Source organism: Mustela nigripes, chromosome 2, assembly GCF_022355385.1.
Source record: "Mustela nigripes isolate SB6536 chromosome 2, MUSNIG.SB6536, whole genome shotgun sequence".
NCBI classification, from domain to species: domain Eukaryota; kingdom Metazoa; phylum Chordata; class Mammalia; order Carnivora; family Mustelidae; genus Mustela; species Mustela nigripes.
Window position 1 is genome coordinate 751,759 of NC_081558.1, and position 18,551 is coordinate 770,309.

At 62.6% G+C, this 18,551-nt stretch overlaps 1 protein-coding gene across 2 annotated transcripts in view; it reads left to right on the forward strand.

Annotated features, from left to right (window-relative positions):
* The window catches only part of PWWP3A (PWWP domain containing 3A, DNA repair factor), an 18,889-nt gene extending 3,043 nt beyond the window's left edge, over positions 1–15,846 (forward strand). For both annotated transcript variants that reach the window (XM_059388475.1, XM_059388476.1), the window contains exons 4-14: positions 1,051–1,121; positions 2,438–3,241; positions 4,306–4,407; positions 6,340–6,410; positions 7,781–7,857; positions 8,464–8,524; positions 10,283–10,358; positions 10,777–10,827; positions 11,281–11,717; positions 13,679–13,767; positions 15,548–15,846. In XM_059388475.1, the coding sequence (XP_059244458.1) occupies positions 1,051–1,121; positions 2,438–3,241; positions 4,306–4,407; positions 6,340–6,410; positions 7,781–7,857; positions 8,464–8,524; positions 10,283–10,358; positions 10,777–10,827; positions 11,281–11,717; positions 13,679–13,767; positions 15,548–15,602 (1,894 nt within the window). In that variant the 3' untranslated portion in view covers positions 15,603–15,846. The remainder of the gene's footprint in view (positions 1–1,050; positions 1,122–2,437; positions 3,242–4,305; positions 4,408–6,339; positions 6,411–7,780; positions 7,858–8,463; positions 8,525–10,282; positions 10,359–10,776; positions 10,828–11,280; positions 11,718–13,678; positions 13,768–15,547) is intronic.
* The last annotated feature ends 2,705 nt before the right edge of the window (positions 15,847–18,551 follow it).

The window sequence follows — 18,551 nt, forward strand, 5'->3', positions numbered from 1 at the left end:
CCCAGCCCACCAAGCTGTCCAGGAGCCCCAAATGTTGTGGGGTTTTTGAGCATTTTCTTCCCAGCGGGCTTTCTCCTGCTGCAGGGCGGACAAAAGTGAAGTTCGTCCCTAGGAGCTGATAAGTTTTTCGTTTGTTGTAACAGATTCGTAGTAACGGTGGAAACAGTCTCGGAGGGAAACACTGGGGGTGGGGGTTTTTGTTGGTTCTTTGTTGAAGGTCCCTGTGAGGTGCTCTGTGGGACCCGAGCAGAAATTGAACCACACCCGGGGGTGGGGGGATCCCTTGCTGGGGTTCACCTGAGGATGGTTCCTTCCCGCAGATGTGTGTCTTTCTCTCAGAAACCGGGGAGAGGGCCGGCCCTCTTGACATGTTTGATGTGTCGGCCTGTCCGTCTAACGGGGGCGGCCGTTGGGCGCCCGGGGCCGCCTCCCGGCGCTGTGAAGCACATAGGTCTTTTGGTCTTGATCACCTGGAGATGGAAGAGGTGACATGACCCGGGATGATTAAAATGCGCAGATCACGTAGCTGCAGGATGGCTGTGTCTGAGGGTAGGATCCCCAGCTCAGAGAGAACAAAACCAAAACCTCCTCCTGGGGCGGCGGCCTCAGCGTGCTGAGTCCCGGCTCACACCTTCCCTGCCACGCGAATACTCAAGTTTAAAGGGAAAGTGCCTCTCTTTAAGCCAGAACACACACGCTGGGTTGTAAACAGCTTTTAGGGACATTATCATCTACTCTGAGAACCTAACAAAGGAGGTATTCCTGCAGTTGAAAGTAGAATTTGACTCAGAAAAGGCGCAATTTGAATTCATTTTCACTCTTAAGCCCAGCCAACCTTTTCTGTCTTAAAAGAAAAAAAACTCACCAGGGTCGTTGCTGCCGCTGCCTTCAGGCGCGTGAACTCCCGGTTGGCTGTGAGTTTTGGTTTAAGTGGAAGGTTGAGAATGTAGAAAAGGAATCCAGTTCTTTTGTCGTCGAGAGAAAACCCTGTTTGAAAATGTCCTCGTGGCCTTGGCCGGTGGCGGATGACTGGCGTTCCTGTCCCTGCAGGATTGAGGTGAGGAGCACAGACGTGGAAACGCTGAAGACGGCGCACATCGAACGCATAGCCTCGTCCCTGGGTAAGAGCGCGTCTGCCTCACAAAGAGACCGGGGCGGGGGAAGGGGAGGACCCTGGTCCCAGGGTACCCTGAGCTGAAGGACAGGAAGAAAAGGGTCTCTGTTGTTAACCCTCCTCGAGTTTGCCCCAGCCGGTCCTGTTCTGGAGTCCCGGCACAGCCAGCCACGAGCGCTGGGGTCCCCGGCCTCCAGGGTGCGTTTGCCTCCCTGAGGGGATGGGAGCCGCTCCCTGCCCTGCCACCCCACAGAACGGGTTTTGGAGCAGGGCTCACGTGTTTAAATTCTTCAGCTGAGCCCTGGGGAAGGACCGTGTGGCCAGCATCGATGTTGGTGCCCACGGCCTGCCGGGCTCTCCTCGCCCGCGCCCACCCCCTTGTTTTTCCGTGGTGCTGAGCGCACGGGGGGGGGGGGGGCTCCGCCAATCTATGCAGACGGGGTTTCTGCCGCCTCAGCCCGGGGTGCACACCCCCTGTCCCAAGCGCTGGGAGGGTCCTGGAAAGACGGACCGGGAGCCCTTCCGGGGGTGTGTGTAAGACAGGGTCCATTTTCCTCTGCGTTCCGAAAGACCGCTTTTGTTCAAAGCGGCATCCACCCGGCGCACCCCAGGCAGCCTCAGCCTCCGCCTCCAAGACACTCCTCTGGGTTCGCTCTGGTTGTGCGAGGGCTGGGGGCCTGGGAGGGTCTGATCGAGAAGCCTGGGAGGAGGCTGTGGAGGGCGTGTGCCCGCTGGGCTGTGCCGTTGTGCCCAGCATCTCGTCCCCATAAACTCTGCTGCCCGTGTAGGGCGGGGGGCGTCGATGCATCCGTAGCGGCCCTCGCCGCTCCAGGCCCTGGTGCTCCTCTCTGGCCTGGAAGCGCCCTCCCGCAGGAGTACGGACAGTCCACCGGCCCCCAGTGGGCCCCGTCCATCGGCCAGCCCCCACCTGCTCTGCCCGAGAACACGCTGCCAGGTCAGGTCGTCACGGAGCCGGCAAGGGTTTGAGCCCGACTGAAGTTGGAACCGCGAGGCTGGGAGGACCTGGGAGATGTCGGGTCCGTTGGCTGCCGTGTCTTCCTGTGACCTGGGGCAGTTTATCCTGGAACGCACGCAGTCCGGTTGTGGTCGGTCGGTTTGTTTTTGGAAAGCAGGACCGGCAGCCAGAACAGAGAACAATAGCCATGGTTCTGTGGCCTCGTCCTGCCCCGGGAGAACGGGGAGCCGAGAAGGGTCGGTCCGCCCTTCAGGTGTGACAGCCCGCGTCAGCCCTAGGCGGCCATGGTCTGGCGGCCGTGCCAGCGCCCGCCCGTCCCCAGGCTCTGTGTGCTTCTCGCCCTGCAGCCTCCCAGGATGCGGTTCGTGCCGAGCCCCTGGAGGAGCTGGCCTACAGACGCTCACTTCGAGTGGCTCTGGACATTCTCAACCAGAGAGCCGCGTTGCCTCGAGAGAGCTCTTCGAGGGAAGGAAGAACCGCTCTGTCCTCCGGAGGGAAGTCTGCGGATCCGGCCTCTTCTCTCTGTGACCCCGGCTCTTCGGGTCTCCAGGAAGCCGTGCCGAGCAGTTCTGGACTTCAGAGGCGGGAACGTGCACACCCAAGGCTGGTGGCTGCACCCACTTGTAGGCAGGACTCCAGGCGCCAAGTGGCCCACAAGGAGGAGCTCGGGAAAAGTGAGAGCCTGCGAGCCGTGGCGGCCCCCTCGGCCAGAGCTGCCTCTCTGCAGGGCAGTGGATCGAGAGCGCGCTGCAGAAGGCGGACAGCCCCGAGGCCAAGGGGGAGGAAGTTAGCACCAGAGCCTGGCCTGGGTGAGAGAGCAAGTGCGCTCTCGGAGGGAGACGGTGGGAAGGAGAGCAGCCCGCCGCGCCCCCGCTCACCTCCCGGCGTCCGGGAGGAGGGTCTTTGGGCCAAAGCGCGAGACCCGGGATTGCCTTTGCACAGCCCTGATGGGCTCCCGACCCTGGAGCGCCCCGCCAAGCGGCTGTGCCCAGATGGCAGCCAGAGGCTGCCCGCCCCGCAGCTGGAGCCGGGGGCAGTGCCCAGGCAGGGGCCCAGGGGCTGCACAGGCCTGCGCAGCGCGGGCGAACTCGGCCTGCCGGGCCCCCGTGCTGCGGAGGAGCCGCGTGATCTTCACATCCTGGTGGAGGAAGGTAAGGGTCTGCGGCCCGGAGGTGCTTCTGCTGGCGGAGGGCGGACCTGGCTTCTCCCAGGGCTGATGTGGGTCGGGCACGCGCGGGATTTTTTTTTTTTTTAAGATTTTACTTATTTACTTGACAGACACAGAGCGAGAGAGGGAGCACAAGCAGGGGGAGTGGGAGAGGGAGAAGCAGGCTTCCCGCTGAGCAGGGAGCCCGATGCGGGGCTCAGTCCCAGGACGCTGGGATCATGAGCTGAGCTGAAGGCAGAGCCTTAACGACTGAGCCACCCGGGAGCCCCCACTCGCGTGGTTTTTCTCCTGATCAAAATAGAGGCGCAGGTTGCCCAGTTCCTTTCTGTCTCCCTCCCACGGGATTGTAATTAGGACTAGTCTCAAATCCTTGGGTTTTTTGGTTCCGAATGGGCTGGGGCGGGGGGCACTGGAGGCTCTCCCGGGGGGCTGGGCCTCTGATCGGGCGGGAATCCCAGAAGTGACGGACTGGCTTGTGAGCGGAGTTAGACGCAGAGCAGTCTGAGTCTCCCGACTTGCGCGAGGCCTGCAGAGGCGTGCTCGTGTGCGCGGCTGGCCGCGCGCAGGGGCTCCCTTCCTGTGAACGTGGCGGTGTCCCTCTGTCTTCACGCTGCTGAGAACGGTCCGTTTCTCTCGGCTTCCTGCCTCCAGGCCCACTGGCTACACGTGCTCGGGTTTCTGCCTTGAATTTAAATGTGTGTTTACACTCGTCCCGGCACGTGCGGAGGCACAGGGAGATGAGCCACAGCCTGTCCCCGCGTCCCCCCCCCCCCCGTTGCCCCGGCCCTGCCCTCGCTCTGCCTAGACTGCCCCCTGGGCGCCTGCCCCTTTCGGGGACGTGGCGGCCTCCCCCCGTCCTCTTCGACCGGTGTGTTTCTCCTGTAAGCGCACCTGGGTCGGGGGCGGCCCCCTCGCATCTGGCGGTGCGGGCGTCTGCGACGTGCGATCTTTTCTGTTTGCGTGGATGGTCGCGTGTCAGGAAATGTGTTTCTTGGGCTGGGTCCCTGAGCCGGTGACGGCGAAGGTTGAATCTGGCACCGTTGGCAGACCGCCAGTCGTCTGGAGAGTCCGTGGAGCTGAATCCCATTCGCTCCGTCCTGGAGGAAGATGAGGACGACGAGGAGCCGCCCCGGATCCTCCTTTACCACGGTAAGTGCGGGGCAGCAGTGGGTCCGCTCGTGCGGCTCCCCTGGGCGGAGGCGGCCGGCCTTCCTGCCGCGCGGTTCTGCTGCCGCACCCACAGCTCCGGCCTCCGTCGTAAGGGGAAGCGCTGAGAGGGAAGAGGGTCTCCCCGGGAGGAGACCGACCAGCCCTCCGTGCCGGCACGCTGCTCCCTGGACGTGTCGTCGTGTCTCCTGGGAGGGGAGGACGGCCGAGCGGAGTGCTGGGTCCAGTGCGGGTGTGGCCTGGCGCTGCCTCCAGACCTTTGGGGGTGTCAGGTGCGTGTCTGTCCAGAGACGCAGGGTCTCCGGCCTGAGGCAGCGGGGCCCCAGCACCCCCTCCCACACGCACACGCTGTCCGCACCAGAGCCCACATGCCGGTGCGCCCCCCCCCGGCCCTCTTTGTGGAAGGACCGGAGATGCAGACCCAAGATCCCGAACCAGCGACCGACCACTGCTTGGTGTCTTTCGTGGCGTGGATGATTTGGAATGAGTTTTGTTTTCAGACTCGCCCACTGTTTGTCTCGACACACTCTGGAGTGTTTTAGCCTGTCGTTACGGGATGATTACGGACCCGTGAGATGGTCCAAGATAACACGTGGGAGCTGGGGGACCTCTCCTCCGAGGGGAGACCGAAGGGCAGGGCGCGCCCTTGTGCCTCGGCTCCCGTGGCCGACACTGTGTCCGCCTCTGGTTCTGCGCTGACGCACGTGCGTTTCCTTACCGTCCCTGAGAGTAACTCGACACGCGGCGCGCTGGCCTATGGTCTTCTGATTATGCTTGGCGGCCAACGCTTGTTCCTCCCCTAGCACACACCCCCCCCACTGTCAGGGGGAGCTAGACGCTTCCACGCCTGCCGGGCTCTGCGGGCTCAGCTCCCCAGAGTGGGACGGACACGGCGCCTTCTTCCACGGCGAGAGGCCAGGTCACCACAGCCCCGAGGAACCCCCTGCTTTCTGCTTCCACTTGATTTCGTCTTGTCCCCATGCCCCTGGCAGCCTGACGTCTGGGTGTTCCCATGACCTGTTTGTGTTCATGGGGCCCTGACGGTTCTCTTAAAAACCAAACATTTCTCACCAGACAGATGACCGCCCTTTGCACGTTAGCCGCACGCTCGCCCGTCTGCAGACCTTGCCTGCGGCCCCGCCGGCAGCCAGGGCACTGCGGGAACGGGGTCCGCTTGTCTCCGCTTGGACAAGCAGCCTCTCGGGTCTGCTTTCGTTACCTCGTTGTTGAGCGTGCAGGTTACTTGTTCTGCAGTTCTGTGTTTGGTTGGAAGTCTTGTTCTGGTCGGTTGTAATCGGCTGGTCACTGGGTGATGGTTTTGGTAATCCGCTTTTTTTTTCTCTTTTTGAAATAAGAGATAATTTTTGAAATAATTTTATCTCTGATGAGCTTCCTAGGAAATTGCCTCTCCCCCCCCCCCCAGACTTTATTTATTTGGCAGAACGCACGGGCAGGGGAGGGTCCAGAGGGAGAGGAAGAAGCAGGCTCCCCACCGAGCAGGGACGCACCCCCACCCCCACCCCGGTGCAGGCTCCATCCCAGGATCCTGGGATCAGACCTGAGCCAAAGGCAGCTGCTTCACTGACTGGGCCCCCAGGTGCCCTGGAATTTGCTGCTTCTGTTGGGGTTTATGTGCTTCTCTCCTTTTAAAAAAACGGACCTGGAGTTATTTGCGATGGTAGAGTAGTGGCCAAGGCGGTACCGAGTTGACCCTGGCGTGTCCCCGCTCAGCAGCGCGCGTGTCCCCCACACTCAGGCGCCAGCGTTGTCGTGAGACCGCCTTGCGACCGTGGGGACCTCTGACCAGGCTTCGAGCGTCCGGTCTAAGCAGGCTCCTCCTGTGTTTTTTATTTGTTGCGTGAAGTGAGTGCTGCGGATGTGACTTACTGTTCATGTCTTTGTCCTTAATTCCAGAGCCGCGCTCGTTTGAAGTGGGAATGCTAGTCTGGCTGAAGCACCAGAAATACCCCTTCTGGCCAGCAGTGGTAAGCTCCGGCGGCCTCGGGCACCCACTCAAGGCCCCGTGCGCCTGCTCTCTCGCCCCCTTCATGTCAGCTGGACCCCGGGGGAGTTCTTTCCTGGGAGAAACCGACAGCCTCGTGATTCTAAGCAGGGCTTCTGCAGACAGGAACCTGAGTAAGGGGAGTTCGACCGTTTTGGCACAGTTGAGCGTGAGAGTCCTAGCGCCGATCTAAACCGAGCAGCTCAGGAAACTGCCTAAAAAGTGTCTGCAACTTGCTGGTGTCTAACCGTGTGCCTGAGGCTTCGTCCTGCGGGAGCTTCTCCGCGGGAGCTTGGAAGTTTCTCCGACTCCAGGGTGGGGATCGGTTGTGTGGCCGCGGTGGTGGGCCTCAGCGCGTTGAGCTTTTCCAGCTCTGCTTTCTCCGTGCACCCGGCCAGTGCGGGCTGTCCGGACACCTAGCCAAGGCAGCGTGCCAGCTTCCCACCCTTCATGTGGTGTCCGACCCCCCGTAGACGGCGTTCCGACGGCTCCTGCTCTCGGGCTTTAATTTGTAGTGAGAGACGGTGACGTTGAACTTGGAGAGCTGTTTGCAGGAGCGGGAGACACTGCCGTTGCCGTGGGGCTGACCTCCGGTGGGCAGCATGGCCGCCTCCGATGGGCCGACTGGCTGTAGTGACGCAGGGCTGGCGTCCACACCTTGCTCGCTGGGCAGAAGGGCAGCTTCAGCCGACGTGCAGATGCAGTGGGGGTCTGTGCAGCGTCTGCACCATGGTGGGGGTCATTGATCGGGGTCCCGGGCTCCCTTCAGCTTGCTTCATGGCAGATGCTCCTGTCCCCTGCGCTGGCACCCTTTTCCTAGCCCCTCCTCAGTTTCACCAGTTCCCTGGGGACCTGCTGGGGAACGGATCTCCAAAGTCACAGGTTCCTGGGGGGCGCTGGGCCGGAGGCTGGGCTGAGTCCGGCACGGCTGCCTCGGTGTCCTCGGTTGGTCCTACCTGCCTGAGCTCACTTTGCTCATCCCACAAACCGGAGTGAGCCCGTTCTGCTGAGTCAGGAGACAGTCGTGTGGTCGAGTGCGAGGCGGCAGGCGGCACAGGGTTGGGTCTTTCTGTTACGAGCGGGAACACAACCGAGTGCTGCGTGGTTCTGCTGTGTGCGAGCACAGAGTGTGCCTGTGGCAGGAGGGGCGCTGTCTGAGCCTCCGAGCCTGGGGGCTTGGCCTTGGTGTCGTCCCGTGTCGTTGCCCCCCCCACCCCCACCCCGGCCAGCAGCATTCCTTGTCCCGTGCCGGCCGCATGCCAGCCTGTGCAGTGGAGAAAGGTCAGGAAGGTGGCTCAAAGCCCTGGCCTCTTCTGGGTTCCTGATGCTCTGTTTTCTTGGGTTTCCCAACAGGTCAAGAGCGTCCGGCGAAGAGAGAAGAAAGCCAGTGTGCTCTTTATCGAGGGGCACATGGACCCCAAAGGGAGAGGGTAATCCAGCTGTCTGTGCTCTCGGGAAACGCTTGGCGGGTGAAGTCCTGCTAGCTTGGGGGTGCCGGGATGGTGGGGAGCCTGGGCCCAGGGCCGGGATGGTCTCACGTGCCCCCTGCGATCCAGCTCTCCTGGAAGAGGAATCCAGAGGCTGTGTTGAAGGGGACCGCTCAGACCGTCCAGTTTCCCAAGCTTTATTTGCCTCGTTCGACGCTCGGCGGCCCCCACCCCTTCCCCGCAAACTGTGTTCCAACCCGGTTGTGCCGGGTGCTGTGAGCAGCCCTGCCGCCGCCAGTTCTGTTGTTGGCATATTTGTCTGCTCGTTTGCCGCCAGGCCGTAATCCTTGGATGGAAATGCCCGTCTGCTCAGGGGCACTTGCAAACACGTTTTGGACCCTCTGGGCCCCGGGTGCCGCCTCCATCTCCCACGGGCGGCCAGGGTGTGCGTGTCCCATGTGGCGGCCCCTGCCCGGTCCCGTGGGGCCTGTCTCGGGGGCTCCCTCGGGCTGCTGGTTGGTGGCAGAGGCCCCCACGGGTCCCACTGGTTCCGTCGGAGGAAACTCATCCTGACTCACCCTGTGTTAACCTTCATCTCCCTCTTCCCAGCATCACGGTGTCTCTCAGGAGATTGAAGCACTTCGACTGCAAAGAGAAACAGGCTCTTCTGGTACGTGCGCCGTGGGTCGTGCCTTAGAGAGGTGCGCCGCCACGGGACTGGTCTGCTGGCCCGGCTCCGGGCGTTCCTGGTGGGGACCACCACGGCCCTGGGAGGTCGCTGGCCAAGCCCCCACTGACTAGGCACAGAGGATGGGGTGCTTGGGTGCAAGGCTGGTGTCTTGATGTGGGTGATCGTTCAGAGGGTGTCCCTGCGCGGTGCCGTGGACACAGCGGGCCTGCACGGGGGGGCGGAGTGCTTGGTGGACACCCCACAGGGAGCTTCCTGGGCTTGCCGGTCGCCGAGTCCCCTAAGGTGCTCTCGTCAGCTCTTGATCTTACACCGAGCCTGTAAGCCATGAGGTGCTTGTCCGTTCCGCACGCTGTCTGTGCAGCCTTGAGGTGTGACGCCGGCTTTCCGGCACGGACCCAGCCGAGGGGAGGGGTCCATTAGCCTCCCGCCCCCCGCCATGCAGTTCTTGTCCCAGCCCAGTGAGTGGGTTCCTGGCTTCGTGTCACTGTCTTCCATGCACGTGGACTGCCCGGGAGCTGGAGGGCGGAGGCCCTGCGGGAAGCCTTCTGCCCAGCAGCCGTCTCCCTGAGCGCAGCAGGCCGGGCTGTGGCGTGGGCAGGGGCTGGGAAGGTTGGCGCCCACACCGGGCCCCAGCCTTGTCTTCCACTGATGTGCGTGTCCCGTGACGTGGTCCTGCTTCCGTCCGTCCGTGGTAAGAGCGTTCAGTGCAGCTTGTGAGCCGCAGCCTGCGCTGGGTGCCCAGCGTGCCCAGGCCCGGTTATGGCCTCCGGTGCTTCCGTGCGCCCTGAAGCATAAGCCCACAAGCGTGGAGAGCTGGTCACCCAACCTTCCAGGCTGGGGCGTCCCCAACCCCACGGCCACTCTCAGGGATCTGGATAGCTTTCCCAAAGTGGGGGCTGGGGGAGACAGCAGGAATCTGGCTTTAAGGTCTGTACGTCCCAAAGTCAGATCTGTGAGCTCTGACAAAGATGACGTGTGGCCTCACGTAGTCCAGGGGCTGAGGTGGTGCCCGTCGCCCGTCGTCCTGTTCCCCGAGAAAAGCCAGGATCCCTGGGGGGCTGTTGCTGTGGCAGGAGCACTGCCTCCTGGAGCCACGGGGTCGTCCCAGGCTGTGTTGACGGACCAGCCCTGGTGTCACAGTTGCGGTTTTGAGCCCTGCTTTCCCGAGCACAGAGCAGCAGCACCTGCTGTCCCCGTCCCACACCTGCCACGTGGGGTGGCCACGGGAAGGGCCAGGAGGACGTGGCGGTCACATCAGAAAGGGATCTCGGCTGGTGGGACGCTGTCCCAGCTCAGGGGTCCTCGCAGTGGGTGGGGAGGGGGCGTGGTCCTTGGTTTGCAGGTGCGGACCTTGAGGTCTAGGTGGGCACCCCCACAGGGCACAGCTCAGCCAACACCGTTCTAAGCCAGGGGCACAGGCACGGCTCTTGGAAGAATCTGCTTTGTAGGACTTCGGAGTCTCGTTTGGGGATGTCAGCCGCACATGGGGTGCCGGGCTCCTTCCTCTGCTCCAGAGGCCCAGCTCTCCTGTTCCAGAGCTCTCTGTTCCCCAGGACCCGGCGTGTGGGCAGCCCTGGCCCCAGAGCCGGGCCTCCGCGCGTTCCCCGTGTGTCCTCAGCAGCCCCTTACGGGGTCCCCTGCCAGCGCTGTGGTCTGGACGCAGGGGCTGAGGTTGCCAGCAGGAGCGGAGGAGCCCGTGGCCCCTTGCCGACAGCTGCTGTCTCGCTCTTGGTGCAGAACGAGGCCAAGGAGGACTTCGACCAGGCCATCGGCTGGTGCGTCTCCCTGATCACGGACTACAGGGTCCGGCTCGGTACGTGGCCCTGCCTGCCCTCGGACAAAGGGACGGGGCTGGGGGCGGAGTGCAGGCCTGTTTCCCTTGGCCTCCAGGCCTGGGCCCGTGGCAGTCTTGTCCCCGACGGGGCAGGTGGGCTGGCACCCGGGCACAGATGGAGGTACTGGGTGTGAATGGAGGCGGAGTTCGCTTTGAGTCAGGGCTGGCTTCTGTCTGCCCCAAGTCCAGCCGTCGGGAATGTTCCGACGTGGATTTTCTGGGCGCCCCGGGGGCGGGTTGCACCCCGACGGCAGTGTTGGTGTCCCGTCGGCCCTCTCGGGAAGGGGTCCGCACGGGGCTGACGTGAGGCCGGCACGCCAGTCCCGCGTCCCTTGGGCCGTTCCCCAGCGCCGCCTCTGACGGTGGCGCGCGGCTCTCCTCTCCTGCCTTCCCGCAGGCTGCGGTTCCTTCGCCGGCTCCTTCCTGGAATACTACGCGGCCGACATAAGTAAGTCCGCCGGCTCCTTGGCGGTGTGAAGCGGCTGCTTTCTGAGTCGGAGGTTCAGAAGGGGAGGCGTCTGGGTGAGGCCGGGCCCTGTTGCGAGCCTGACTGCCGCCTGACCCCGCAGCCCAGCGGGCGCCCGGCCTCGTCTCCAAAACGTGTGCGCGGCGGCGCTCTGCAGCCGTCGTTCTGCTGCCCGGGTTGTGGTCAGACGGATAGTCCCGCCACCCGCCGCCGTCCCCGGTCACACGGGGTGGAGGTGGAGGGGCCTGTGCTTCCTCGGGGGGCTGCACTGGGGTCTGACGTGGGGCCTCTCAGAGGAGGAGCCCTCAGGACCCTGGCGGTTGTAGCTGTGGGCGGGGGACGGCCCTCCCACAGAGCCCCCAGGCGGCGTGGCGAAGGGAAGAGGGAGCCTCCCACACAGGCCAGCGGGCTCACGGCCGTGTCGCTCGTCTGCAGGTTATCCTGTCCGCAAGTCCATCCAGCAGGACGTCTTGGGGACCAGGTTTCCGCAGCTTAGCAAGGGGGACCCCGAGGAGCCTGTGGCGGGGAGCCCCCAGGGGAGGAGGCAGCCCTATAGGAAGGTCCTCCCTGACCGGTCCCGGGCTGCCCGGGACCGGGCCAACCAGAAGCTGGTGGAGTACATCGTGAAAGCCAGGGGCGCCGAGGGCCACCTGCGGGCCATCCTGAAGAACCGGAAGCCGTCCCGATGGCTGAAGACGTTCCTGGCGTCGGGTCAGTATGTGACGTGCGTGGAGACGTACCTGGAGGACGAGCAGCAGCTGGACGTGGTGGTGAAGTACCTGCAGGGCCTGTACCAGGAGGCGGGTGGCCGGGCGCCGGCGCGGGCCAGCGGCGACACGATCCGCTTCATCCTGGACGTTCTTCTGCCGGAAGTGAGTGTGCGGCGGGGCTGTGGCGTGGGGTCGGCTGGGGGTTGGCGGCCGGGGCCCTGGGGGCCGGGATTGGCACTGGGCTGGCGTCTTCCCGAAGTGGGCCCAGGAGGCCGCGGCCACGCCAAGTGCGGTGCCTGCCCGGGCCGCTCTGTGGGCAGGGGGACAGGGCCCGGCTGTGTAGACGCTGTGGCCAGTGCCGGGGGACGAGAGGTGCACGCTGCGTCCCCGGGTGCACGCGGACACGTCTCCAGCGGAGATGCTGCTGTGGAAAGGGAGCCGCGGTTCTCCCGCACGCGCCCGCCGGCGTTCGGCTGGGCAGCAGCACACACGGCACTCCCCTGGTGGTTTGGGGCTTTTTTGTTTTCTTTTTTCCCCGCTGGTGGTTTGGAAGGTCAGAGGGGGTGCTGCTGGGCACTGTGAGCGTGTGTGTGGGGAAAGTTACCCGTCACCTTCAGAACTGAAAGCTTTCGAAGACGTTCGGGCGGAGGCCGGCTGGGGCCGGGAGCCCGTGTGCCACCCCCGCCGGAAGGGCGGCCTCACTCCGCCTGTCGCTCCGGCTGCCCCGTCCTCGTCTTGCTTACGTCCGAGTCCTCCGGAGCGTGTCTTGAAGGAAGGGATGGTTTTGCCCCAGGGACACCGGGTCCGGGTCGTGTGTGGGGACGGCTGAGATTCTCACTGGGTGGGGGGCAAGGTGCCGCCGAGCCCCACAGTGCTTGGGACACCCCGCCTGGGAGTGACCTGCCCTGTGTCAGCAGTGCCCAGAGCAGACAGGGTGCTGTGTTCTAGGCCAGAACGGCTCGGATTGATTTTTAAGATTTTATTCTTAAGTGACCTATACACTGAACGTGGGGCCAGAGCCCTCGACCCTGGGACCGAGAGTCGCAGGCTCCCCCCCTCACCGAGCCGCCACACGCCCCACACAGGCTCTTCAGAAACGCTGTGCCGGGGGCGCCTGGGTGGCTCAGTGGGTTAAGCCGCTGCCTTCGGCTCAGGTCATGATCTCAGAGTCCTGGAATCGAGTCCCGCGTCGGGCTCTCTGCTCGGCAGAGAGCCTGCTTCCTTCTCTCTCTCCCCCCTTCCCTGCCTGCTCTTGTGATTTCTCTCTGTCAAATAAATAAATAAAATCTTTAAAAAAAAAAAAAAAAAAAGAAACGCTGTGCGGAGGGCCTGGGGGCTCAGTCATGGGACGTCTGTCTCCGGCTCAGGTCAGGATCCCGGGGTCCTGGGGTAGAGCCCTGCGGTGAGCTCCCTGCTTGGTGGGAGCCTGCTTCTCCCTCTCCCGCTCCCCCTGCCTGTGCTCCCTAGCTCGCAAATAAATAAATAAAATCTGTCAAATAAATAAATAAAATCTTTTTTTTTTAAATCACATTTTGGGGCGCCTGCATGGCTCCGTGGGTTAAGCCTCTGCCTTCAGCTCAGGTCATGATCTCAGGGTCCTGTGATCGAGCCCCACATCGGGCTCTCTGCTCAGCGGGGAGCCTGCTTCCTCCTCTCTCTCTCTCTCTCTGCCTGCCTCTCTGCCTGCTTGTGATCTCTGTCTGTCAAATAAATAAATAAAATCTTAAAAAAAATGAAAAATAAAAAATCACATTTTTAGCAACCAGAGTTTTTCTATTTTTTCTGAGGACACACATGAGGATTTTCAGCGTCAGACTTGCCATGTGCAGGGGTGACCGCTGTTCTTTTTCCTGCTGTTTGGACAGTAAACTTCGAGACTGTCACAGATGGGCTTGTTGGTTTTGGTCCTGTCTCGTTCTCTGCTTTTAGTGACGTGAGCTCTCGTGTCTTGTCTTAAGAGCGCGTCTCATGCCACACGGAGGTGGCCCTGCACGCAGACACGTCCCGGACCCGCGTCTGTGGAGGCCGCTCGGACGCTGCGCCGGGCCCCACACGCGTCCCTCGAGCGCCCCGGGCAGCACGGGCCCGCTGGCCGCAGCTGAGTGCCCTCTGCTCTCTTGCAGGCCATCATCTGCGCCATCGCGGCGGTGGATGCTGTGGATTACAAGACGGCTGAGGAGAAGTATCTCAGAGGACCGTCCCTCAGCTACCGGTAGGCTGCTTGGGGCGCCGCTGCCAAACCGGCGGCAGTGTGTCCAGAAGGGCTCACGTTCCCTCGTGCCGGGCGCCGGGGCGCGGGGACCCTGTGGCCGACACGCCGGTCCAGGTGCCCCGGCTGGACAAACCGCCCACGGCTGAACATGCGCAGAAGCCCTCGGCCAGGAGCTGCCAGAGGGACGCAGGGAAGCCAGGGTTCAGGTGCTCCGTCCTCGGGCACATTCGCGAGCTGCTCAGAGCTGGTGGAGCTGGACCCCAGCCCGGCCTGTGCCACGGCCCGCAGGCAGTCCTCCAGGGCCACTCCCTGGGCATGTGCCGGGTCTGCTGTGCCTAATCCCGTTTTGCAGGGGCTCCTGTTAGCATTCCGGGCTTTCTCCGCCTTGCCCAGGGCCCTGGCCGTTTGAGAAAACACAGACCACACGGCCGCAGTCACCCCAGGCCGCTCCTAGCTGGTCGGAAGAATGCCGTGATGAAGATGTTTCTCTTCCGCCGGAGGGGTTAGGCGCCCTGGGATTTTTGGCCCCCAGAGCCCCTAATCCCATCTCTGGGCTCGCTGCCAGGCCTTGCTGAGCGCTGGCCGAGGACTCAGCCGGAGTGACAGGCTAGGGCCTCTGTCCAGGGCCAGCCGAGCCCACCGCCATGGCTGGCGGGCGGCAAAGGCAGCTCCCGGGACGCCACGCTCTTTCCCAGGGAGGGCCCTGCTGCGTGCCGTGGGCCGCAGCGCCCGGTGGGTGGGGAGGCTGCCTGCGGGGCCGATCTGGCGGAACCCATGTGTGCGGGAATGATGAGCTGGCGAGCGGGAACACAAGGACCCCGGGCTGCAGGGAGACCCGGTGGTCTGGCCGTCGACTCCCAGATGCAGAACAGTGTTCTTGGGGGAGCAGGGTGGGAGCCCACACACGCCCCCCGGTGCAGTGCCCTCCTCCTCCTCGTCCGAGGGACTGGCTGTAGTGCCTGTGAGGAGGGCTGTCCATCTGCACGCCCTTCCACTGCCCTTGACCTGCTGTGGGCCTGCACGTGGAAGTGCCGTGGGCCGTGCTGGTGATGGCAGAGGCTCCCTTCTCCAGATTCTGGGGACGTGGCCTCCCATTGCGGGCGGTCGGCCATTCCCGCCCCACAGCCATCCGGCTCCTTCCCTCTCAGCTCGTGGTGATGCACGGGGGGTGCCTCCTGGGCCTCGTGTTCTGCCCGAGCCGCACAGTCACGTGGACTTGCCCACTGTCAGAATCCATGTGCTTTGTGGCTGTCGCTGGTCCTGGCCTGGGGGTGCCCCAAATACCGGTTAGTGTCGTTCTTACCGGGGAGTTGACGAGGACCGTTGGATAGCTCACACTCCTTAAAAAGTTCTTTTTTTTTTTTTTTACGATTTTATTTTTTTGACAGAGACACAGCGAGAGAGGGAGCACAAGCAGAGGGAGTGGGAAAGGGGCCCCCAGAGCCCCTAAGGCTTCCCGCTGAGCAGGGAGCCCGACACGGGGGTCGATCCCAGGACCCCGGGCCTGAGCCGCGGAGCCACCCAGGCGCCTCTAAAAAACCCTTTTTTAAATTGTTAAACGCACGTGATGTAAAACGTCCCGTCATAACCATTTCCAAGGGCACAGCGCAGCAGCCTGAAGCACCCCTGCCATCAGGCAAACACCCCCACCCTCTGTCTCCAGAACTTTGCATCGCCCCAGACTGGAGACTCTGTCCCCCTAAAGCACGGACTCCTCTGTTTCATATTTGGAGACAAGATAAATCATTAAAATGAGGTTCTCTCCTTCTCTTTTCTGAAGGGAAAAAGAAATATTTGATAACCAGCTTCTGGAAGAAAGGAATCAGCGGTGCTGACACCGGAGGGGCCGCGGGCGGAGTCTGCAGGCCCGGGGCCCGGGCTGTGCTCGCTGCTCATCCGTGGGTGTGCTTTTCCTGGCTTTCTTGGAAGGTAGAGTTTTGTGAAAGGTGTTTGGAACAAAAATGTTTTATTTTACTGGATGCCAGTACTTCTGACTGTACTGTTTAACGTGAGGTGCACAGCTGTTTTTTTATGTTAAAAAGCACTGTATCCAATATTAAAGAGGAGTTTTAAGAAAGAGCCTGATAATGAATGATTCCTTCAGAACACGCGTGCCTTTCTGAGTTTCCTTCCTCTCGAGGCAGGCCCCGGTTCCCTGTGCCGGAGAATGCGGGTGGCGGGACTCGGCGGCCGCTTCCCCCCGTCCCGTGTGGGCCCTGAGCACAGTGCGAGCCCCCCCGGCCCTGCCCCGTCCATGCGGATTTTTCCGTGTGGCTGCTTCTGGTCCAGCTCTCCTAGCCAGGCCCTGGCATCCATGTCCCGAGGCCTAGGACCTCCTGAGTGCAGCAGTCGTGGTTCCCGTGTGTGTGGCCGGGGTCACGGTGCGGGGACGGGAGGGTCTGTGCCGACGGCTCCTCCGGAAGCAAGGCCTTTGGAGGCCAGGCTCATGTTCCTGCCCAGGCCCCGAAAAGGGGGCAGCTGGTGGGTCACCCCGGTGCCTGAGGATCCCCAGCCCAGGCCCTGGCCTGCAGAGACCTGCGTGGCCTGTCCTCACACAGTCACGGAAGCTCTGTGGCCTGTCGCTCAAATGAACTCTATTCGAAGCTGCTGGGAGACAGCACAGTCAGCACAGGGTGCGGGGTTTCCTGGGGAGACCCCCGGCTGGCGGCAGCACTCCAGCCGGTGATGGGCTGCTGTGTCTGAACGTGGCAGACTTCCCTCCTCTCCGCCCCCCAGGGACCCCTCCCCACAGCAGCCACTTAGAGCAGGGGCTTAGGGGGGGGCAGGTGTGCTTGGCCCGAGAAGGTGCCCTCTGAGCAGGCAAGACGTGCAGAGAACCCCAGGCCAGCTGGGCAGGGGGAGAGGCTGCAGCTCAGGAACCCTCCCAGGTGTGGCAGGGAAGTCTGGCCTGGGAGGGCGGGTTTGGGGGCACGTGTCCTGCAGGGTCCCTGGGCCACCCTGCCCCAATCTGGGAGTGGGGAGAACCACAGAGGCTGGATGGTTCCTACCTACCACGGAGCCCGAAGCCAGGCGGCTTGGTCACTCCCTCTCCACTGGAGCAGCCCACCATGGTCTCCAAAGTGGGCCTCGCCCCTTTCTGGGAGAGCCTGGCGGCTCAGTCCCTGTGCTCTGCGCTGCGATCCTGGACCCGGGGCTCCGTGGTGGTGGGGGCCGGCGGCTGTCGTGGGCCGTCTCTGCCGGTGCAGTCTGCCCGTGGGGCCCCCCCGCGTTAAATGCCTTCCGAAGCCCTGCTGGGGACCCTGAGGGTGCTGGTCCTAAGCCGCTGGGGCAGGCACCGCCTAGCGGCTGGTGGCCTAATGGGGGCCCCTGGAGAAGCAGGCGCAGCTGGGACGGACTTCCCGCAGGCAGCCAGCGCCTGGCCCCTGGCTCCTCCTCCCGGCTCCCACTCTCAGGCCGGGTCATTCTCCAGCAGCCGTCCCGGGTGCTGCGGGGGCCGAGCGTCCTGCATCGTTCGCTCAGTGCCCGGAGCACCCCTCACCACAAACCGGGCGGGCTTGCCTACCCCCCCCCCCCCGCCCCCCGCACCCTGCCCGCACCTCTGCCCCTTCCCTCTGCAGTCCCGCTCGCTGGCCTCTGTGTGGCCCCCCTGCCTCCCCCCTCCCCATGCCCATCCCTTCTCTGAACTGCTTCGCATCCGGACCCCAAGGCCCTGCCGAGGCTCCTGCTAAGCCGGCGGTCCCAGCCCCCGCACCCGTGGTCACTCCCGCTTCCTGAGACGGGAATTGTCATCGCACATACCTTGGCCCTTCTTCAAGTCTATTGTTTTATCTAAAAACTGATTTTTAAGAAGTCACTGGGGTGCAGTGGGGGGGGCCTGGCTGGCTCAGCTGGTGGAGTGTTTGACTCTTGATCTTGGGGTTGTAATTTAGAGCCCGGTGTTGGGCACAGAATTACTTAAAATCTTTAGGGGCGCCTGGGTGGCTCAGTCAGTGAAGCATCTACCTTCGGCTTTGGTCATGATGCCAGGGTCCTGGGATCGAGTCCCGCGTCGAAGTACTTGTGTGTCCTCGCTCGCTCTCTGCCAAATAAAATCTTTAAAGAGTAAAGTCTTTAGGGCGCCTGGGGGGTTCAGTGGGTTGAGCCTCTGCCTTCTGCTCAGGTCATGATCCTAGGGTCCTGGGATTGAGCCCCATATCGGGTTCTCAGTGGGGAGCCTGCTTCCCCCTCTCTCTCTGCCTCTCTGTCTATGTGGGATCTGTCAAATAAATAAAGCCTTCAAATTTAAAAAAAAAAAAAAAGAGCAACTGAAGGGGAAAAAGTAAGATTTTTTTTTTTTTTTAAGATTTTATTTATTTATTTGACAGAGAGATCACAAGCAGGCAGAGAGGCAGGCAGAGAGAGAGAGAGGAGGAAGCAGGCTTCCCGCGGAGCAGAGAGCCCGATGTAGGGCTCAATCCCAGATCTTTAAAGAAAAAAACAACTAATTCACAGGATGCATGGGTTACTCTGTTGGGCATCTGCCTTCAGCTCAGGTCATGATCTTGGGGTTTGGGGATGGAGTCCACACTCAGGCTCCCTGCTCAGTGTGGAGTCTGCTTCTCCGTCTGCGCCCCCCACCCGTGCTCATACCCACACACGAGTGCTGTCTCTCTCTCTCAAATAAAATCTTTAAAGAAACTATTCACTGCAGGCTAAGAATCTGAAACCTCAGGGAGGCACAGTGGCACAAGAAATAGGCTGTCCCTGATTCAGGGGCCCTCCTGTCCATGTTCCCGGCACCTGGCCCCTGGTGTGTGCTGTCCCTTCTCGAGGTCTCTGCTCCC